The 20195-nt window shown below is 46.0% G+C and overlaps 1 protein-coding gene across 1 annotated transcript; it reads left to right on the top strand.

The window, feature by feature from the left end:
- Positions 1–1103: 1103 nt before the first annotated feature.
- Positions 1104–19885, top strand: OPN5 (opsin 5). The gene is made up of 7 exons (XM_072333249.1): positions 1104–1184; positions 8376–8528; positions 12011–12130; positions 15621–15791; positions 17390–17724; positions 18665–18909; positions 19822–19885. The coding sequence occupies exons 2-7, from the start codon at positions 8390–8392 to the stop codon at positions 19883–19885; spliced, it is 1074 nt and encodes a 357-aa protein (XP_072189350.1). The 5' UTR covers positions 1104–1184; positions 8376–8389.
- Positions 19886–20195: the final 310 nt, after the last annotated feature.

The following is a 20195-nucleotide window of genomic DNA, read 5'->3' as shown; positions in this document are numbered from 1 at the left end:
CACATACAAGTGACTGCTGGCCCTACTAAAATAAGGCAAAAGATGCTGCTAGTCCAATTAAAATAATACCCATGCCATTTGTTTTTTTCCATGGAGGTGTTCTGGAACTGCGGAGACCCTTGACCCTGACCCTTCTATGCTGTACCGCCCCCTTTAGCCCTCACCTTTCCCATCTCCACATGCAGATGAGATGTGGGATGCTGTGGTGTTTGGGCCTCTCTGCCGAGTTACCTGCTGTCCTTCTCTTGAGTCTAACACAGGACTGGCTCTGGAGCTGCTGGAGCTTCACAACCTGAGAGCTCTTCCGACATTTACCCCTATCTGGCACACCACAATCATCTGGAAGACTGACATCGTACTAGAGTGAACTGGTTGCTCAAAAAAGCTGATGTCTTTCGTTTTTCTCTGCCCTGATTCTTCACCCTGTAAATAAAAGATGACTTGAACAACGAGCAATTCCTGCAAAGCAACTCCAAGTCAATTGAGTGTGAAGCTCTGTGCTCCTACTGGTTCTTCAGCGGACTGTCCCCATGCCACTTGCCGTGCGAGTATTTTGGGTCTGCCAGAAGGTCACTGTGGAGTTTCACAATCCTTCCCCCTCTGCTCTGTGCTCAGAGCTGTGGGCTCTTCACCTGCTCAGTGCCACGCAGGGCTGGCGAGGCTGCGGGCTAACTGGGTGAGCTGCAGAACAACACAGCTGAAATTCATAATGATCTTTCATTTATTTATTTATTCATTTATTTATCTAAAGCAAAAGAGAGGTGTTTTAGCCTACATTGATCTATGCCTTTAAAGTGCCGCTTCGGTTTCCTATTCGTGGCTATCTCCTATCAGCCTCCCGTTCGCCCGGGATGCTGCGGGTCAGGGTGCGGTGCGGTGCGGTGCGGTGCGGTGCGGGGCTGGACGGAGGCGGGGCTGGGAGCTCCGGAGCGGGGTGGGCTGATGGGAGGTGGAGGAGCTGCGGCCCCTCCGGGAGGAGGGAGGGGGCACCCAGCATCCTCAGCCGCACCCGGCGGGACGGAGGGTCTGCTCTGCGCGGGGCTCAGCGCCGCTCTGCCCTGTCTGCTGAGCTGCAGCACTCGGAGCGCTGAAGGAGCCGCGGATTCACGCTGTTGCAGACGGTTTGGGTTTGACTTCAAGCTGCGGAGCTCGGGGGGATGCTCAGCGTGGAGTTGGTGCGGGAGGTACGTCCGGTCCTGCGGCTCTTGTTCGGGGGTGCGAAAGTGCGTGTGCAGAGTGTAGGTGCAGAGTGTAGGTGCAGAAGTGCACACAGCCGTGCACAGGTGTGTGTCTGCTCTGTGTGTGCTCACTTTATCCTCGATCGAGGTCCCGCTATCCCCGGACCAGCCGCTACAAAGCAGCTTCATTAACGGTCTGATTGCCATTCTGTCTTTCTCCTCTTTCCTGCTGAATAAATCATCACAGGATTAAAGTAGTTCGGATGGTGTCTCCCAGAAGAGGCAGGAAAACAAACCCGAAATTACTGATGAATCCGGAAGTTTTATGCAGTTTCTCTTCTTTCTTTCTCTCCTCCACTTGCGCTGCTGAGTGCTGTGCATTCACTGAGGCGGTGCCGTGCAGTAACACAGCTGGGCAGCACACAGAACTGGGAGAAAAATCCCCATTCGGGGACTGATGTTTTAATTCTTATTTGTGTATTTATTTGCAGCGTTTGTGGAGGTCTGTGCAGGTCGGATATTGCCTTTATTACAAACTGAATTTGAAAGAGAATGGACCGTCTGTGTCTCTGGGACGGTCAGGAGAATAAACTACTGATGGGTTCATTCTGATGCAGATTATCTGACTGATGTTGTTGTGCTGCTGATTATCAGTTGGCTTCAAAGTAAGGAGTGGGCTGGTTTAGCTTGGAGAAGAGAAGGCTGAGGGGAGACCTCAGTGTGGGCATCCAGTACTTGAAGGGAGCGTATAAACAGGAGGGGAACGGCTGTTTGTGAGGGTGGGCAGTGATAGGACAAGGGGAATAATTTTAAACTGAGACAGGGGAGGTTGAGGTTGGATCTGAGGAGGAAGATTTTCCCCCAGAGGGTGGTGACGCACTGAACAGGTTGCCCAAGGAGGCTGTGGATGCCCCATCCCTGCAGGCATTCAAGGCCAGGCTGGATGTGGCTCTGGGCAGCCTGGGCTGCTGGTTGGTGACCTGCACACAGCAGGGGGTTGGAGCTGGATGAGCACTGTGGGCCTTTGCAACACAGGCCGTTCTGTGATTCTATGATTCTACAATTATGGTATGGCCTTTGTGTTTAGTATGAGATCAGAACAGATGGGTTTTTGTGTGCTTCTCAGCCAGAAACACTTGTCCTGGCCCAGGACAGGGTCAGGGTTTGTGTGCCACCAGGACACACTGATGGACAAATGGACAGCAATGTAGCAACTGAGGAAAGGGATTTCCTCTGCAGCAGCAAACCTGCACCTGAAAGCATCCCAGGAGCTGCATGTACAAGTGCAGGGCAGCATGTTGGGTGCCTTTTTGTTCTGCACCAGCTCAGCTTGTGGGCTGTGCTGTCCCTTGCTGTGCAGTGCCATGCTGGGTGATGTGTTCTGTCCTTCTGATCCAGGAGTTCCTGTGACCGCTTTTGTTGGTGCTGCTGCTCACATCTGTGCTTTTTGCACCAGGGAAGCAGGAGTGTGAAACCTGCTGCATGGCTGCAGTGCTCTCAGTGGCACAGAAATGCTCACATTCAGTGAATCCTCTGCAACTTGTGACATGCCTGCTCTGCTCCCTTCTCATGAGGCTTAAAGGGATGGCCCCAGTCCCTTCTGTGCGATTAAGGAGTGGGCTGCAGGCACACACTGACAGAGTTCTGTGTGCCTTTGGGGCTGCAGGACTGACTCTGCAGAGCACAGCTCTGACACCTGTGGGCAGCAGTACTCATGTTGGACTTCTGTTCAATTCCAGTGTGCCAGAGGGCTCCAAGGAGGGGTGCCATGGGGACGGCCCTTTCTTCCTTGTACTCTGGCTTCTGAGCACGAAGGATTTTCCTCACCAGGAGGACTGCTGATGCCCAGTTCTCACTGACTGTTGCTGCATGAGTGCACGTCTCTGTGGTGTGTGTTACCTGTTTGGGGCTCTTGAGCTGTCCTTCCCTGCCCACAGCTCCTCTCACAGCTCAGTCTGCAATAACAAGTATTTTATCAAGGCTGAATTCAGCAGTAATTATTGAATATGTATTAATTGTGCTCCTAAAGTAGTGGAATTAATCCCTTATGTTATTCATCTGAAGAAGGGATCAAAAATAGGAATATAAGAAAAAATGGATCTCTCCAATCTAATGATGGGGCTTAAGAGGTGATTTTCCCTGTGACAATTGTAGCTAATCTCTGGAAATATCTACCAAGTGAGGAGCTGAGACTGGCATTATTAAAGCTTTGAAGAACTGACTGGGTGGCCTGTAACAGCAGTCAGTAAGGAGTGCTCGTTTCTCTGAGGTCCTCTCCAGCCTGTTTTCCTGCTCTTCTGTTGAGCTTCTGAGACAGTGGTGAGGTGCAGGAACAGCTGCCCAGAGAGGCTGTGGATGCCCCGTCCATCCCTGGAGCTGTTCAAGGCCAGGTTGGATGGGGCCCTGGGCAGCCTGGGCTGGTATTCAGTATGGAGGTTGGTGGCCAGGGGTCACTGTCCCTGGAGGTATTCCAGAGCCATGTAGATGTGGTACCGAGGGACCTGGTTTGGGGGGCAATGTTGGTGATGGATGGACGGTGGGAATGGATGATCTTGGAGCTCTTTTCCAACCTTGGTGATTCTTTGGTTCTGTTCTATATGAGACAGAAATCAGGAAAGAGATGCTGTCTCATCTGTCTGTTCCTCTCTTACAAGACATGGGGATGTGTGTCCTGTCTTCCTTGGGCCCAGAACAGCACGGCTGAGCTACAAAGGGCTGAGGAGAGAGAATGAAGTGAAATTGGTGCAGAGCTGGCAAAATGGCATTGGTGCAACCAAACAGCTACAGATACCCACAATCTTTCTCCCCTCCACCCCTCCTCTGTCTCTTACCACAAAAGGTCTTAGAGTCGCTATTGCTCTTATATACAGTCTGGGTAAGGATTTTGAAGGATTAGCTATAGGATTTTGAGGTTCGCTATAGTGGAACAGTTCCATTTTGAGGAATATATTATTTAAAAGCGGGATTGTTTCTGTTAATTGAATATGAATTGCCTGCAACACAAGAACAAGCATGAGTCCATTTCTCATAAGATGCAGCAAATTGGTGACCTTTGTTGTGGCTTTCGATCTATTTTCACTGCAGCCCTTCAGCACGAGATGCGCTGTAAGGATGGGCAGCGGATGTATGCATGGGCAAGCAGTGCTCCATGGCTCTCTGCTCCCACACCTCGGTGATTGGAGACCTGCTGCAAAGTGGTCCTCTGGTCTTAACAAGGGAGCAAGAAGGGACCAGCCTTGGGAACTGGTTTGTTTTGCAGTGCTTGCCCAAATATGTCTGCCACGTTTGATGTGTTACGGAAGAACTGAGAGCTTGCTTTTCAGCCAATGGTGGATTCAATCTATTTGAGGATTCAACAAATACAAAAAAAAAATAATGAGATGGATTTCTGTTATTCCTTTTATTTTTAAATGCCAGGGCTGAAAAAGTACACGGACTTGGAAAAACGAAGGTCCTCAGCAGGACTCCAACAGCAGCTGTAAGCACTGCAGATCCGCTGCTGTAAGTTTGCTTACTGGTGTAAATATTGATGCAGACATCCACATAATTCACTTGTGAATTTACGATGGCCTCGATTTTATAATAATTGCATCATTTCAAAACTCAGTAGTAATTTTTACTTCATACTTTTAGGCTACAAGCAGACAGAAGCCCTCTCTGAGTCTTTAATCCTGTTAGCAGAACTCTTTAGCTGAGTGGGAGCCACATCAACTTGAGTGCTTTTCTCCCCCCCCTGCCCTTCCTGTGCTGCACCGGGATGTTGGTTGGGCAGATGAGTAGCTGTAAACTGTTCCCCCTATATCAACATCCACAAAGATGAGTTCCAGAAGCTTTGTGATTCTTTGTTATCAAAGGAAAGCAGCGTTCTGGTGTGATGCAGCAGGATGCTCAACTGAAAGGCATGAAGAGTTGGTTTGAATGCCAGTACCTAGAAAATAATTGTTGGAAGTGATGAGTCCCCTTCAGTGGGAGTGAGAACATCTACCCCAGAATAATGGTGGTTAAACAAGGTGTCTGCTAAAGGGAAGACTGATCCCAGTCCATAGTGTGAGTCTTCAGACTTGAGATCTCCACTGAGATAAATTGTCTTTATTAAAGAAGTCTCTTTGGCTACAGTAGAGGGGAGGAGGAAAGAAAAGAAAGGAAGGTGGTGCTTCAGGGTTATTTTAAGTTTTCTGCTTGCTGTTGTCTACCTCCTGAAATGCAGCAGCCATGCAGACTGCTGACCAAGGAGGGGTCACATAGAATCACAGCATCACAGAACGGCCTGTGTTGCAAAGGCCCACAGTGCTCATCCAGCTCCAACCCCCTGCTGTGTGCAGGGTCACCAACCAGCAGCCCAGGCTGCTCAGAGCCACATCCAGCCTGGCCTTGAATGCCTGCAGGGATGGGGCATCTACAACCTAAACAGGACATCAGAAGCAAGTTTGATGATACCATCAAACTAAAGAGAGAAGCCCGTTTGTCATCTGGTGCGTTGGACTCAAGGTCTCTGGTGACAATGCAGCAGCTGGGAAGACTGGGGGGATGACACAGTGCCCATGGGGAATGTGGGCCATGCCTGCCCTCGTCTGTATGGCACAGCACACACTGCAAAATACAAGAGAGGTTTCAAATAAAGATACGTTTGACAATATGAACTGCCACTGAGAGCTAACTAACTTTGTTAATGAGTATCTGTGAAATAATTATCACTAGGCAAAATAAAGAGAAAGATCATCCCCCTTTTTCCCCCTTGAAAGATAACTGTGCCCTCTGGGACTAATGCAAACTTCTAGCTTTTGTCTTTTACTCATTCTGCTAAAATTATTCATACTTGTATTGTTCTTAAGACCTATTACATATCACAAGAGGGTGGAAAGTTATTTTCTTAATTAACACGATCGATAATGTTATCACTCAGCTGAGATAACTCTTTAAATGAGCTCTGCTAATTCTCTCTTTGCAGATGCACTGGGATCCATTGGTATCTTTAGTTTTACTCTACAATTTTATGACTTGGTGAATTCATTTGCTTTCATGAATGATGGCAATGATTCCATATGTGGTCCATGACTTCCAAGATAATCCATTCCTCGTGCTCCCTTGTCCAGCAGCTGCAGTAAAGCTTTGCTGCTGCAGTCACGTTCATGGATGGCTTTTTGGCAGCATTCAGTGGTAGCGATGTGATGTGATGCTGTGGCTCGTGTTGTTTCCTGCTCCTTCCCATCCTGAGTGGCTTTTGCCTCTCAGCCACACCATGCTTTTCTCTTTTCAGATGACTATGAGAAAGTGGTTGATGCTCATGTCCCTTATTTTTCTGCAAAGTTGCACAGATGCGTTTCCCTTTTGTTTTGCCTTGTCTCCATAAACCAAATGTATCCATTTTTGGCAAGCTAACAACAATTTAGTATCAGTTTTCTTATTAATTTATATTGGGGTATTCAGGTTTTCTGTGCATCTGCCGGCACTTAGCTAAGCCTGGTGAAGAAGGCATAGTTTGAACCTGGTTTTAGTGACTCACCTCTTTGTAGCTTCCCAATATGTTTGAGGGGCTCACAGGAACTTATAAGCAATGGAAACCAGTGCGTACATGGATCATACATCCCACCAAAGTGGGATATTTAGGGGCCTTTTTGACCTTGATAAGGCATATTGTTATACTGTGGTATCTAGAGAAACACACACATAAGATGGGCCAAAACAATAGGGTGAGGTGTTCAAACGTGGTACGTCTTGGGAAATGCACAATTCCATTTGCAGCCCTTCACCTGATAGTTTAAAAGCCATCCCCATCCCTCCTTACTGCTCTTTTACCCAAAGCTCCACTGGAATAGAATGCTGATGAGGACTCTGGTTTTCCTTGACTTGGAATGGTAAGAGGAATGATTGCAATGCCTTCTTAATTACATCCTCTTTCTGTCTTCTGATGCTCTTAAAGTGAAATTTGAATCGTGAACAGAACTTTGTTTTGGGGGCACAGCTATTTCTGGACGTTGGAACTATTGTAAAGCTGTAATCTGGTATTTAAATCTCACTGGATTGCTTTTTGTGTAAGTCAAATGAAGATAGGTTTGATTATGCGTCTGAAACCTCCTGTATTCTGGATTAACCAGATATCATTTAAAGTAATGAGATAAGTTTGTGCGTCTCTTTGTACGTTCAGCCTGGAGAAGGCTATGAGGTGACCTCATTGCAGCCTTCCAGTGCCTAAAGTGCTTACAAACAGGAGGGGAGTAAGGGCTTTCCTTTCTCTTAGCCCCATCAACCACTGACAAGAAGAACTGAGGTGACAGAAGATCCTAAGCAGTACTAGAATGGCTGGCCTCAAATACTGTAATGTGTTGGCATCTTCTGGTGGAGGTCCTGTGGCAGCTGTCCTGGAGAGGCAACCTGTGGGGATTCCCACGCCAGGATTCCCCATACTAATCTTAGCACATCTCACCTCAGTAGCCCATTTTCCCACAAACTGAACAGGAAATGAAACAAGCCTGCCTAGTTGAGTCTATTACTCAGTACTCCTGCTGCTTCTTCATAACCATAATAACCATCAGTATTCATAACCAAAGCCGTGTGAAGTTGTTTGTGTTGGATCCCACCATCTAAATAACTCTAAGGAGAATTATGGATACGTCTCTTCACTGAACTGTGCAATTTGCAGGGCTGCAGTCTGTAGACACGGTGCCCCTCGGGACACAAAGAAACTGCTGGGACTGTCTAACTGATAATTCCCAGCTTCTTGGGATTATGAGAATAGCGCATATAGATAAAGACAAGTCCAATGCGCATTAAGCACACTGAACAACAAATCTATTCAGACATCAACAATTGCCCTGCTTGGTTTTCCTAGATCCTCAGCCTTGGGTTGCTCAGCTGGAAACATGAAGCTCCTTCAGACAATCAGGGAAGGCGCCTCAGGAGCCGTGGGTTGAGTGCTGCAGCACAGTGCTTCCCAGCTACTGCTGGGATACTGCAATGCTTACAGCACCGATCGTGACATTCCTGGGTAAACAAAGTCATGAAACAAACTATGGCCGGATGCTTTATGCAGTTTTGAAATGGATCCTGAAATGCCCTGGGAGCTGGGAGGACAGAGATGAGGATGGGGGGATGCATCTTACATATGAAGAAAAACATCTTTGCCATTCCTGGTGGCAGATGGGTGCTGTCGTGTGCTCTGCTGGTTCTGTATGTTTGTTTGTTTGTTTGTTTTCTCAGACACTGAGTTGGACATGAGTGGGATGGCATCGGACTGCAACTCCTCCTCCCAGGAAGAATTCCTCCCACACTACGTGCAGCAGGAAGACCCCTTTGCATCAAAGCTGTCTAGAGAAGCTGACATCATAGCTGGGTTTTATTTGACAGTAATTGGTAATGAGTTTTTATTTCATCTTCGAAGTACAGCTCTGGTGAATAGGACAAGGGGGAATGGTTTGAAACTGAGACAGGGGAGATTGAGGTTGGATCTTAGGAGGAAGTTTTTCCCCCAGAGGGTGGTGACGCACTGAACAGGTTGCCCAAGGAGGCTGTGGATGCCCCATCCCTGCAGGCATTCAAGGCCAGGCTGGATGTGGCTCTGGGCAGCCTGGGCTGCTGGTTGGTGACCTGCACACAGCAGGGGGTTGGAGCTGGATGAGCACTGTGGGCCTTTGCAACACAGGCCGTGCTGTGATTCTATGCCACTGTGTCCTTGCAGGCACACAATGAGATCAGAAGCTGCAGTTCTGTTGTTTCTGACCAGAGCTGACTTCTGCCCTCACACTGTGTGATTTTACTGCCTCGTTTCAAAGTCTCTCATGTGCCTCCACATCAAAGAACACCCTCGGATGTGTTTGCTCAGGTCCTGCTTGTCTGGCAGCAGCTCTCCTGTGTTGCACATTACAACAAACATCACTTTCTGCCCATAACGCTCTCCTTCTTTTTGTTTTGGAGTCTTTCACCACTTTCAAAGGGACTTTGCAAACAGAATAAATGCAGTTATTTATTGGCTGGTGCATGGAGATGAGAGCTTGAACTGATTTCAAGGTTAAACAGTGATGCGTCAGGTAGCTGCTGGGTTGGGTAATGCTGCTCTCCATCTTAGAAGCAGGCAGGTCCCTGTTCTTGCCAATTTACCACCTGTTGTGCTATTTGTGGGGCAGCATCGTATCTTTTTGTGCCAACAGTTTTGCTCACAAATACCTGAGCTTCTAACCGCTGTCTCAGCACTTAACTTCTTTCTGCAATTTTGGTTTCCTTTTGCCAAGGATTCAGCTGATGTGTTTTCTCACAGCTCAACCCCAGGTTGTGTAACGATGCTGCACCAAGCTGGGCTCTGGGGCTCAGCCAGCTGGACCCAGGCTTATAGAGGATATTCCTTCACATTGGTTTCTCTTGGGTTCATTTTCTTGCTCTACTAGTTGTGCACAAAGACCTCCCAGTCCTACCTTCATGGTTCTTCTTTGCTATCTTGTGCACTTGCCTCTCTTACTGCCTTTCCTCTGACTGACACAAGGGATCTATATATTTCCTCCCAATGCTGACATCCCACAAAGGCTGGAATAACCCTTCTGAATAACCCTTGTTTCTCACAGGCCTTCTGCTTATGCCTTTATTGAAGAAGGCATTCAGAGCAATAGAGCTGACAGGTGAGGCTCTGTCTTCCCTCAGTAACTCTGTGCTGTTTTCAGTATTCATGTACCAATTTGTATGCATCCTAAGTTTTTATATCTTTCCATAAATATACAATATATATTATTTCTTTATGGCTGCTGGACAAACAGCCGTTTTCACTGAGCTGTCTAAAACAACCCCCCTCGAGGCTTCTTTTTTTTGGTTGGTGAAGCAAACTGGATGTAATCCCAGGAAAGATGTCTGGGGAGCTGAAATGAATCCTTCCAAAGCACACCATGGTGCCTATTTGTAGGGGCTGTACGCAGTGTAGATTTATCCAGTTCCAAAGAAGTAACCCTGCCAGGTGTGAAACATATTTCAAAGCACAGAGAGAGCTGAATAAAGGTGAAGAGCAGAAATCATGTGTCCTGTGAAAAAGCAAATCCCAACCATGAGTCTGAACTTGTGGTTAAGGAGAGCTGATAGACATACAGCTTCTCTGCTGGATCCACGTGTAGCTCTTCTTTAGACATCGTATCCCACTTTTTGCTATAGATTTAACTTTTATTTGTGTGTTTTTTGTTGTTGTTGTTCTTGTTTTCATTTTACTTGCAAGGATAGTTTATCCTGATGGTCCTTACAAATGCCAATAACAGTTTTCATTTGAGCCAACCTTAATCATATATGCACCCAAATACTACTTTTGCATCTTCTTTGGGTTTGCAGATATCAGCCCATTGAGTCATAGAATCACAGAATGGCCTGGGTTGCTAAGGCTCACAGTGCTCATCCAGTTCCAATCCCCTGTTATGTGCAGGGTCTCCAACTCTTTTCTCTTTTGATTCCAAACAGCACAACAAGACTTTGGTTGGTTGGTGCTTCATGTGTGGGTTGTACCTTCCAAGCCTGGTTTAGCTCCTCACCCAGCCTACACCACCACCTCCGGCAATGCAAACTTGTCTTTGTTACCCATTTGAGCTTGGGTGGATGGCTACATTTTAATAATAACCCGGATCTGCAGAAATAGCAGAAACTGGAAGGAAATGCATCTCTGTTGTTCCCAGGAAGATCTGTTGTTGGCTCTTGTATTTTCTGCAGACAGAAACAATCCTGAATTTCCCTCCCCATGAAGCTGATTTTGAGCAGCTCAGAGTCCCCACTGGCTTTGCTGGGACACAGAGGGAAATAAAGTGAACAGGGTGGGTGGCTGTAGGAGTCCAGTTCTGTCTGAGGAAGAATGCTCTGTGGACCTCCAGTCTGTTGGAAAGGGTTCAGGACCATGAAAAGTGATTTAGAATGGTCTTGTTATTTTTTGTTTTGAATGTTTTTCCTTTCTGATTGTGATATAAATCAATTAAGTCTCTAGTATGATTAGAAATAATTTGCGTTCATTTTAAAGTGAAAATCTCAAAACAGTAGAATAAAGCTAGGGTCGGTCAGAGCTGGGGTGCTGGTGATCAGACAGCTGAGCTTCATTCATGTGCTGTGTTACAAACTGGGTTCATGAGGACCAAGGAATGGTGGGATTCCTGTTCTGTGCACCCAGCTGATCCCTGTGTAGGGTTGGGTGGTGAAGGCAGAGCCCTGCTGCTGAGGGGAGGATGGTCCTCATTTCAGGAGGGAGATGTGGGAGGGCTGCAGCACCTCCCCTACAAAGACAGGCTGAGGGAGCTGGGCTTGTTCAGCCTGCAGAAGAGAAGGCTGCAGGGTGAGCTCAGTACAGCCTGCCAGGACCTGGAGGGAGCCTACAGACAGGAGGGGAATCAACTCTTTGGAAGGGCAGATAACAGCAGGACAAGGGGAAATGGTTTGGAGCTGAAGGAGGGAAGGGTTAGATTGGATATCAGGGGAAAGTTCTTTACTGTGAGAGTGGTGAGGTGCTGGAACAGCTGCCCAGAGAGGCTGTGGATGCCCCGTCCATCCCTGGAGATGTTCAAGGCCAAGTTGGATGGGGCCCTGGGCAGCCTGGGCTGGTATTCAGTGTGGAGGTTGGTGGCCCTGCCTGTGGTGGGGGGTTGGAGCTTCGTGATCCTTGAGGTCCCTTCCAACCCAACCATTCTGTTGTTCTCTGAGTCTATGATTCCATGTCTGCAGCAGATGTCTCTATGAGGTACAAAATGGAAGTGAGATGTCATGTTTCAGAGCAGAATGTCTAGCCTTGGGAACACAGAACAAACAGAAATTTCACTGGTGGGATGAGGCATCACTGTTGTTAAGGAGAACTCCAGTTTTATTGCTTTTCTTTTCTGTTTAAATTGTAGGGATTCTTTCAACTCTGGGAAACGGGTATGTTATCTTTATGTCCTCAAAGCGAAAAAAGAAGTTAAGACCTGCGGAGATAATGACTGTTAATTTAGCGGTGTGTGATCTGGGCATTTCAGGTAATTTCACATCTTACTTTTGTTCATTTGTACTCTCCCTTCTGGCAGCAGAAGAGGCAGTCCTCTGGAAGTGCTGGGAGCCCCATATGCCTCTGGTACTGAAACTTCTGCTCTGTTATTTGCACGACAGAGAGAAGGACAGAAAACAACGTTCCTGCACAACTTGATGAAAGGAAGTGAAAAGTCCAGAGGAGAAAATAGGGTTGCATTTAACAATTCTGTCTCAGGCAAAGCTCGTGTTCCCCTCAGAGCTGTGCAGCCTTCAGAGACAGCTCCCATGTGCATCCCAGCACAGTGAGCAGAAAATGGGTTTGCACTGCAGTTGAAGCAAATTGCCTTTACTTGCTGCGCAGTGCAACAAGAAGGAATCAAATCTTAGTAAGGGGTGGGAATGAAGGGAACAAATTGGAACCTGTCAGCGGCCATTGGCCTATCAAAGGTGATACTTTTCTTGCCGGTGACTCTCATCGTCTTTCTTTGTGTCAGGAAAATAAGCCTTCGTGTCAGTCTGAAGAGTAAAACAACATCAGCCAACTCGAGGGGTTTCTATTTTAACTCATCATCCAGGGCTGAGCAACCCAGATGCTCTGGAATGAGACAGGAATCTTTGTAAAGGCTTACACAACATTGGGGAGTCAAGGGTCTTTGCAGATCACTTCTTTGGCTCTTCACGTGAGTCTCATTAAGCTGCTCAGAGTGACAGGAAAATGAGAGGGAGAGAGCTGGATGTCCTTTAGAAAAGGCTTTTTTAGATGGCAGACGACCTAATGAGTATAAAGGCTTGATGCGACCCAGCTATGACCATGCAGTGTCTTCAGTGCAATGTAAATGACAGAACACTCCCATGCTCCCAAAGTCATCTGTTCCCTATGTGTTGCATATCTAGGACTATTGCCCTCAGGTCCAGCACTCTTTCCCTGCCCTCATCCCTCCTGAATGGTTTTGCCACTTTCCAAATGCCTGAAATAGAGCAGAGTGACATAAAAGGATGGCTCCCAGCCCCTCGAAGATGCAGCCTATTGCTGTTGCTGCAACAACAAGCAACAAGTTTGTTGTTTGCAACAAGTTTGTTGTTTGCAACAAACTGCTGACCCCAGAAATTCTGTTGTTTTTCAGTGGTCAGTAAGCGTGGTTATCTGAATGAGACACATCCCTTCTGCTGAAGAAAGCTGTTGGTATAAATACATTCACTCTGCCAGCACAAAGATGAATCCCTTTATTTGTTTTAGCATAACAGCCCTGGAGACACTATTTCCATCCTGCAGCACTCTAGGGAAGGAGTAATACAGATCCGAATAGTGTGAGCTGCTCTGCTGAAATGGGAATTCTCTGTAGCTACATGTCTGTAATGTAAAGGTATTTCCAAACCACCAAAGGGCATATCCTGAGCACACCAACTACAGCCCATCTGGGAAGGCTATGAAAGCAAGTGTCCTAGCATGAGGGCTCCCCGCTTCTCTCCTTATGTGTATGTACTCCCAACACAACTGGTCTTTGTCACCATATTTCCACAGGGATCTCAACTTCACCTGCTGAAGTATTGTTATGGGAAGCAGTGGTGACTGGCAGAGCTACACGTGCTTCATCTCCTTTCCTTTTCTTTTGTTAAAGGAAGGTGTTGACTCAAAAAACGTGATGAGTTCTGCCTTTGTGCTAATCGTAGTGGAGATGGGACATTTTCCAAAGCCATTCTATTTCATTGGCTTACCTGGGCACTTTGTTGAAGAGGTGAGGTCTGCAATAGCCCAGCTTCCTGCAGATTGCCACTGGGTGGCAACAGCTCCTTGTTCAGGGCTGCAGCGGGCTCACTGTGTGCTAACAGAACCTCAGTGCGTGCAAATAAATGTGACGCCCTTCAGAGCTGGTAATGGCTTACATGAAGAAGGCTGCTTGCTCTCAGAGTATATCCTGGCTTTTGTGGTATTTCATGCTTTTCTTGAAACCTTGATCACCGGGGTCAGCTTTTGCTTGAAAAATTAAAGTGTTTCTTCTGCTTGGAGAAAAATGTGTTTATATGACTTAAGCACAGCCTTCATGCTCAGATAGAGCTTTCCTTACAGGCTTCAGCTACAGGAAAAGATGCTCAGAGTGCACTGTGTAAAAATACGCCTCATTTTGGGGGCTTCTCAGTACTGCCTTAGAAAATGGAGCAGAGGCCCTTCTTTGTGAGATTTTTTTGGTAGAAATGTTCCATTTTCTCATTGAGAATGAAATATTTTATCTCACATCAGCTTGATTTGAAGTGGAATATTTAGGGAAATATTTTACTTCAGATTGCTTTTGTGAAATTCTCTTGATTTATTTCTATGAATAAGTTATGCTGTGGGAATTGGAGTTTGCTTCACACGTCCATTATGTAAACTGCTGTGGTCTCACCGCCAGGGCAGCAGCCCAGGGCAGCTGGTGATGCTGTGAACCCCTGCAGGCACTCAGGTAACTCCTGTGCAGGAATATACATGGAAAGCTGGAGTTAAATGTTTAATGTTGTCTGAATGCTACAGTTGAATGGTTCAGAAGGTGGAGATTTCCAACTAGGAAATCACGATTTCCAAGATTTCCCATTCTCCTGGTATTTACAAAGAATGTGAATAAAGTCAGTCTGTTTTAAGGCAAAGAATGGAACAACATATGACCTAACCTGACTTCCTTCACAGCACACCATCCACTTCTCTAAGTGGAGAACCAAGCTAGAGAGCCACAAGGATCTCCAAAACACCGATGGGTTTACCTGCTGGCTGGGGATGCTTAAAACTTTTGAGTATCTGCATGCAGAAGACTTGCTGAGAGTCCCTCGGGACATGTAGCAGGATGGGCAGGCGCTGAAGTCATTCTGCTGCTCAGATCCATGCTCTGCACCACATGTCTTTCTTACCTAACACTTTACTACAGTATAGATTTTAATACTGGGCCTTGGTACGCTTGCAGAAGACCTCTTTGAAGGCAAATTTCTTTCTCCTATGTTTGAAGATGCTCAATTAGTTATTAGGATGTAGTCTAACTAGATCTGTGCCTGTTCCATATGCAGATTCACACGTTTGTGTTTGCAAGTGGACCTAAACCAGTATCTAGTATTAGATATGGAGGTTGGTGGCCCTGCCTGTGGCAGTGGGGTTGGAGCTTCATGATCCTTCAGGTCCCTTCCAGCCCAACCATTCTGTGATTCTATGATAAATCATACTCATAAGTTTTTTAGAGGGATGAATTTGTACGTGCGCAGCACTAGAGTGCAAGCTGACGTCTGCTTCCTGTGGTCTGCAGGGAAGCATCTGTTTCCAGCACATACAACAGGTCTGAACAATCCTACCATGTGCAGATGCTGTGAGATTTAGCTACGGCTGTCTTTGTCCTGTGGATCAATCACATCCACACTGCAGAGCACTTCTGTTGGGGTTTGCTTTCTGCAAAGGGAAGGGTTTGCTTTTCTGAAGAAGAATGGTTTTATCAGTGTCAGGTTTTGTCAGTCAACTGACAGTCTGTTCTCTGTTGGAAGTTGTAGGAAAACCCTTCAGTATCATTTCCTTCTTTTCTCACCGCTGGATCTTCGGATGGATGGGCTGCCGCTGGTACGGATGGGCTGGCTTCTTCTTTGGCTGTGGGAGCCTTATTACCATGACAGCTGTCAGCCTGGATAGATACCTAAAAATCTGTCACTTGGCTTATGGTAAGGAAGAGAAATGGCATTAAGGGATGCTCTCATTCTGCCTCCTCTCCCCCTCCTGCCCAAGAAGACTTTGGCCATTAGGGTTGTGAACAACCAGGGCAAGGAAACAAAACAATTAGAAATTATTTCCTGAAATAGGAGAAGAAAAAGAACAAAACACAACACAAAACCCAAACCTATAAAGCAAATACAATACAATACAAATGAGGGAGTTAAGGATTTACACGACCAAAAACAACTGCTTTGGTTATCTCTGTCAACTTCCTACTTAAAGTTAGGAAATCTCTCTTCTCTGGGAAGGGTGGTCAGGCACTGGAACAGGGTCCTCAGGAAACACTGAACCTTAATACATGATTTACCTCTTACGTTGTCCTGTGTGGAGCCAGGAGTTGGACTCAGTGTTGTCCAACAGTATATTCCATGATTCTACAAATTGTTCTCAAATGTTTCTGAACCAGAACCCAAATTTCTGATGGAGTAGAGCATTACCATGAAGGCAGGTATTCTTCTGTTTGAGATGTCGAGTATGTCTGAGCAGATCATACTGATGGTAGAAGAAATGCCTGGTTCTGACTCGAGCAGGCTCTTGGGTCCTGTTACACTTCATTTGCTGGATGGCAGCAGCCCTTCACAACCACTGAAGCTGTGCTCTTAACCTCTCCTTGGATATATTAAGTATCTTAAGCTTTTTATCCTGTCATTGTCATCTGAGGTTTCTAGCCTGAAATCATAGTTAAGCTCTCCAAAATGCTTATGTTCACTACAGAGAAAAAAGCATATATAAAGTAAATATGTTTGTATGACCCAAATAATCCCTACTAAATCTGTAGTGCTGGACATACCCTCTTTGCTTTTGTCCCCCTGCTGTCTGCTTAAGCCAGGAGTTTAGTAATGGCTCATAGATAAATCACTTTGCGTCTAATTGGCTGTTAACTGGTGTTAGCAGATTCAAGTTTTGCACAAATTGAAAGGTCTTATGACCTGATGCACAGAAGTATTCCTCATTAGATGCCTACATTCCTGTAAGATATTTGGCAGGCTGAAACAGATAAAAGATTTGGATGTGAAGTAGTTCATAATAAATGTGATATCTCTCTAGTCTGGAGATGGATCTTGAAAGGAGGAAATGAATTTAGCAATGAAAGCTGTTACTGAAATATCCATCAACATTGTATATCTCTCAAATACGAAGCATTATGTGCCTCACCCTTTTCAGTTAAAGAACACTGCCACAGTTTGGAAGAGATGTTTTTCTTGCATGGGGAGGAACTAACTCCCCAACAAAATAAGGGGAATTCCCATGATTGTTGCTGAGCCAGCTGTTTGGATTGCTTTTGTACAGACTCCTGTAGGCTGTGAATCATGGCAGCTCAAAGCAGAGACTGAAAATCATGCCGTCCCTACAGGCAAGCGTCTCTCATGAGGTATGGAGCTGCACTGGGGTGGTTAGCGTGGGTGTCCACTGTAGATGGAGATGAAATGAAACCCACTGAGGTTGTTGACAGAGAAGTGAGCTCTTACTTTAGGTGTAGGATGGCAGGTTTCATTGTGCCAAATACATATTGAACGATGGTTGTAACCCTGGAATTTTCTTGCAGGTACCTGGCTTAAGAGACACCATGCCTTTATCTGCCTGGCACTAATCTGGGCCTATGCGACGTTCTGGGCTACCGTGCCTTTTGCTGGTGTGGGAAGCTATGCTCCTGAGCCCTTCGGGACCTCGTGCACCCTGGACTGGTGGCTGGCGCAGGCTTCAGTGGCTGGGCAGGCTTTTGTTCTCAGCATTCTTTTCTTCTGCCTCCTGTTTCCGACTGCAGTGATTGTGTTCTCCTATGTTAAAATCATTTTAAAAGTCAAGTCGTCCACCAAAGAGGTTGCTCACTATGACACCAGGATCCAGAACAGCCACATACTTGAAATGAAGCTGACCAAGGTAAGTGGGAAGATTTAACTTCGTTTACTTTGTTGGATCGTAAAAAGTGTGCTGCCCTGGCTGAGTGATGGCATGATCTGAAAGTGGTGGTCTAGATTTCTCACATATTATTGTCAAGATGGGAAAAAGCAAGAACTGAGACATAATTTCCATGCTGATACTGGCTATTTTGCTGTTTCAATACAAAAGCTTGTGCCAAACAAAACCAGACTTGGTGGTAAAAATTCACCATCATCTGCAGTTCAGGCCAAGGAGGAGAGCAGCATCTTTAACTTGGATGGTCCAACATTCACTTGATTACATTTTCAAGAGGTTAAAATGAGATTTCTATAGTACACAGCAATGTGACATCATATCAGAACGTGCCTGAACTGCCAGTGACTGCAGTGCTGTCAGTACCGTTGGTACAGCTGCATTTGTGATCTGTTTAAAAGCGGTCACCTGGGTGCAGTGCAGTGTTTCAGTTATTCAGCATCTTTCCTCTGGAGAACGGGTGAACTCCCGATCCATTGTATGGGGTTTGGCTCTTCTCCCCATGTTACAGGAGCCTTGAAAAAGGTCGACGTCTGGTAATTGTGGTGATTTTCCTTCCTACTTTGGACTTGTTTCCTTTTTAAAACTTGTTTTTATTTGCAATTAAGATGGAAAGAGTCTGCGTGGGGTGTGACAGTGGGGGGATTCCTGATTTTCCACTTCTCAGACTGTCACCAGTGTCCGATAATTCTGTGTAGGCAGAGTTAAGTCTTTAGAACCCACTTTTGTATCCAGGAAGATGAAGTACAGTGGGAAGATGCTGCACTTTCTCTGTTTTCAGACTGCAAATTTATCTGAAGCAGGCTGTACTTTTTCTTTCCCATTCTGTTGGATGTTCCCTTGCATTTTGCCGTTCCGTCAATGACAACTCTGCCAGCTTAACTCCTTTCCCTGTTCCTCTCACAAGGTGGCAATGTTGATCTGTGCCGGATTCCTCATTGCCTGGATCCCCTACGCCGTGGTCTCTGTGTGGTCAGCCTTTGGACAGCCAGATTCCGTTCCCATCCAGTTTTCGGTGGTACCAACTCTGCTTGCCAAGTCAGCTGCCATGTACAACCCAATTATTTACCAGGTCATTGATTGCAAGTTCTCCTGCTGCCGGTCAGGTGGGCTGAAGGCACTGCAGAAGAAGAGCTCTTTGAAGGACTCGAGGTAATTTCTTCTTTGAGATGTTAGATGTGTTTCAATACAGTGCTCCAAAAACTCACTGAACATAAGATCTTCCAAGAGTCATGGCTCTTCAAATCTCTGCTTTTGTTTTTGACCATGGCCTTTCTTTTTTGCTATGACTTATGCAAGGTTTTTCTCTTCTGGTTCCTCTTCTTTGCCTTATATCAGTGAAGCTGTGAAAAGCACACATCAAACAAACAAACAAACAAACAATCAAACCAGAAAGGCCTCAGTTCCATTTCCTGCTCTGTAGCTTTGGTGCAGTCTGTACTGACCACCAGTGGAGGTCATGAAAACACTGACAGTCCGTGAAGGAAAAGCATTTCCAATTCTGTCTTACTTTCAAAGTCAGAACAACAAGAAGATAATGCTGTAAATCAGTCTGTCAACAGGGGCTGGAATAAAGGCCACAGATGCTCTACCAGAGTTAAGTGATGGGAGATATGTAGAATTCCAGGAAAATATGAGTATGTATGTATGAGAGGCATGAGGGCCTATGCCATCATTCATTTCATTCCCTTGCCAGTTCCAGAATTCTTTTGATGTACCTGATTATAAATAAAGCACCTGACGTCTTCCACAGTGTCCCTTAGCAGATGGTCCTGCAATCACAGGCTCAGATTTATCTCATCTGCAGAAGTATAGGGTCTATATGTTTCTTAATCGAGATGCTAAACTCATAGTTCACCCAAGAACTCTCTGCAGCTTTGGGCAACGGGGAGACAAACCCAAAGCAGCCTTAAATATCACTGCAGAGAAAGAAGGTTGAATAAAGTCCCTCTTTCCCAGGCTTGTGTGTTGAAGAAATGTTCTTAAAAAAAACCTTCCCAGAATTAGGAGCTTAATGGTTGGTTAGCTTGTTCCAAGCAACATGCTTGTGCTTTCTTCCCACAGGATGTACACCATATCTTCACACAGAGATTCAGCAGCACTGAGCGAAACCCAACTGGAAGTGTGAAGGCTTGTTTCACAGCGAGGGAAAACCTGATGACAAACAATCATATGGTTGCAAATTCCTCTTCCTGTGAATAAAGTAAAGCACAATGACAGGTGTTTTTTTTACTCCCCAGTCCTATGTACAGTGTAGTTCTTTCTATACCAACTAAAACAGTGTGATTAGAGCCAGGCAAATGTTTTGATTGTTCAGAGAAGAAGAGAGAAGATTCATTTGTATGACAGAAATGGATTCACTTCAGAGCCTTTGAAATATGTTTTTTGTTTCATAGAACCACAGGAGGGTTTGAGCAGGAAGGGACCCCTGAAGGCCA

The sequence above is a fragment of the Excalfactoria chinensis genome, chromosome 3 (assembly GCF_039878825.1).
Source record: "Excalfactoria chinensis isolate bCotChi1 chromosome 3, bCotChi1.hap2, whole genome shotgun sequence".
Lineage (NCBI taxonomy): Eukaryota > Metazoa > Chordata > Aves > Galliformes > Phasianidae > Excalfactoria > Excalfactoria chinensis.
Note: the sequence above shows the minus strand (reverse complement) of the source record. Positions and strands in the feature narration are given on the sequence as shown.

Coding starts and splice junctions, on each gene's coding strand:
- OPN5 (XM_072333249.1), top strand. CDS start 8,390: ATGAGTGGGATGGCATCGGACTGCAACTCCTCCTCCCAGGAAGAATTC. Junction 8,529..12,010: donor GTTTTATTTGACAGTAATTG/GTAATGAGTTTT, acceptor TTTAAATTGTAG/GGATTCTTTCAACTCTGGGA. Junction 15,792..17,389: donor AATCTGTCACTTGGCTTATG/GTAAGGAAGAGA, acceptor ATTTTCTTGCAG/GTACCTGGCTTAAGAGACAC.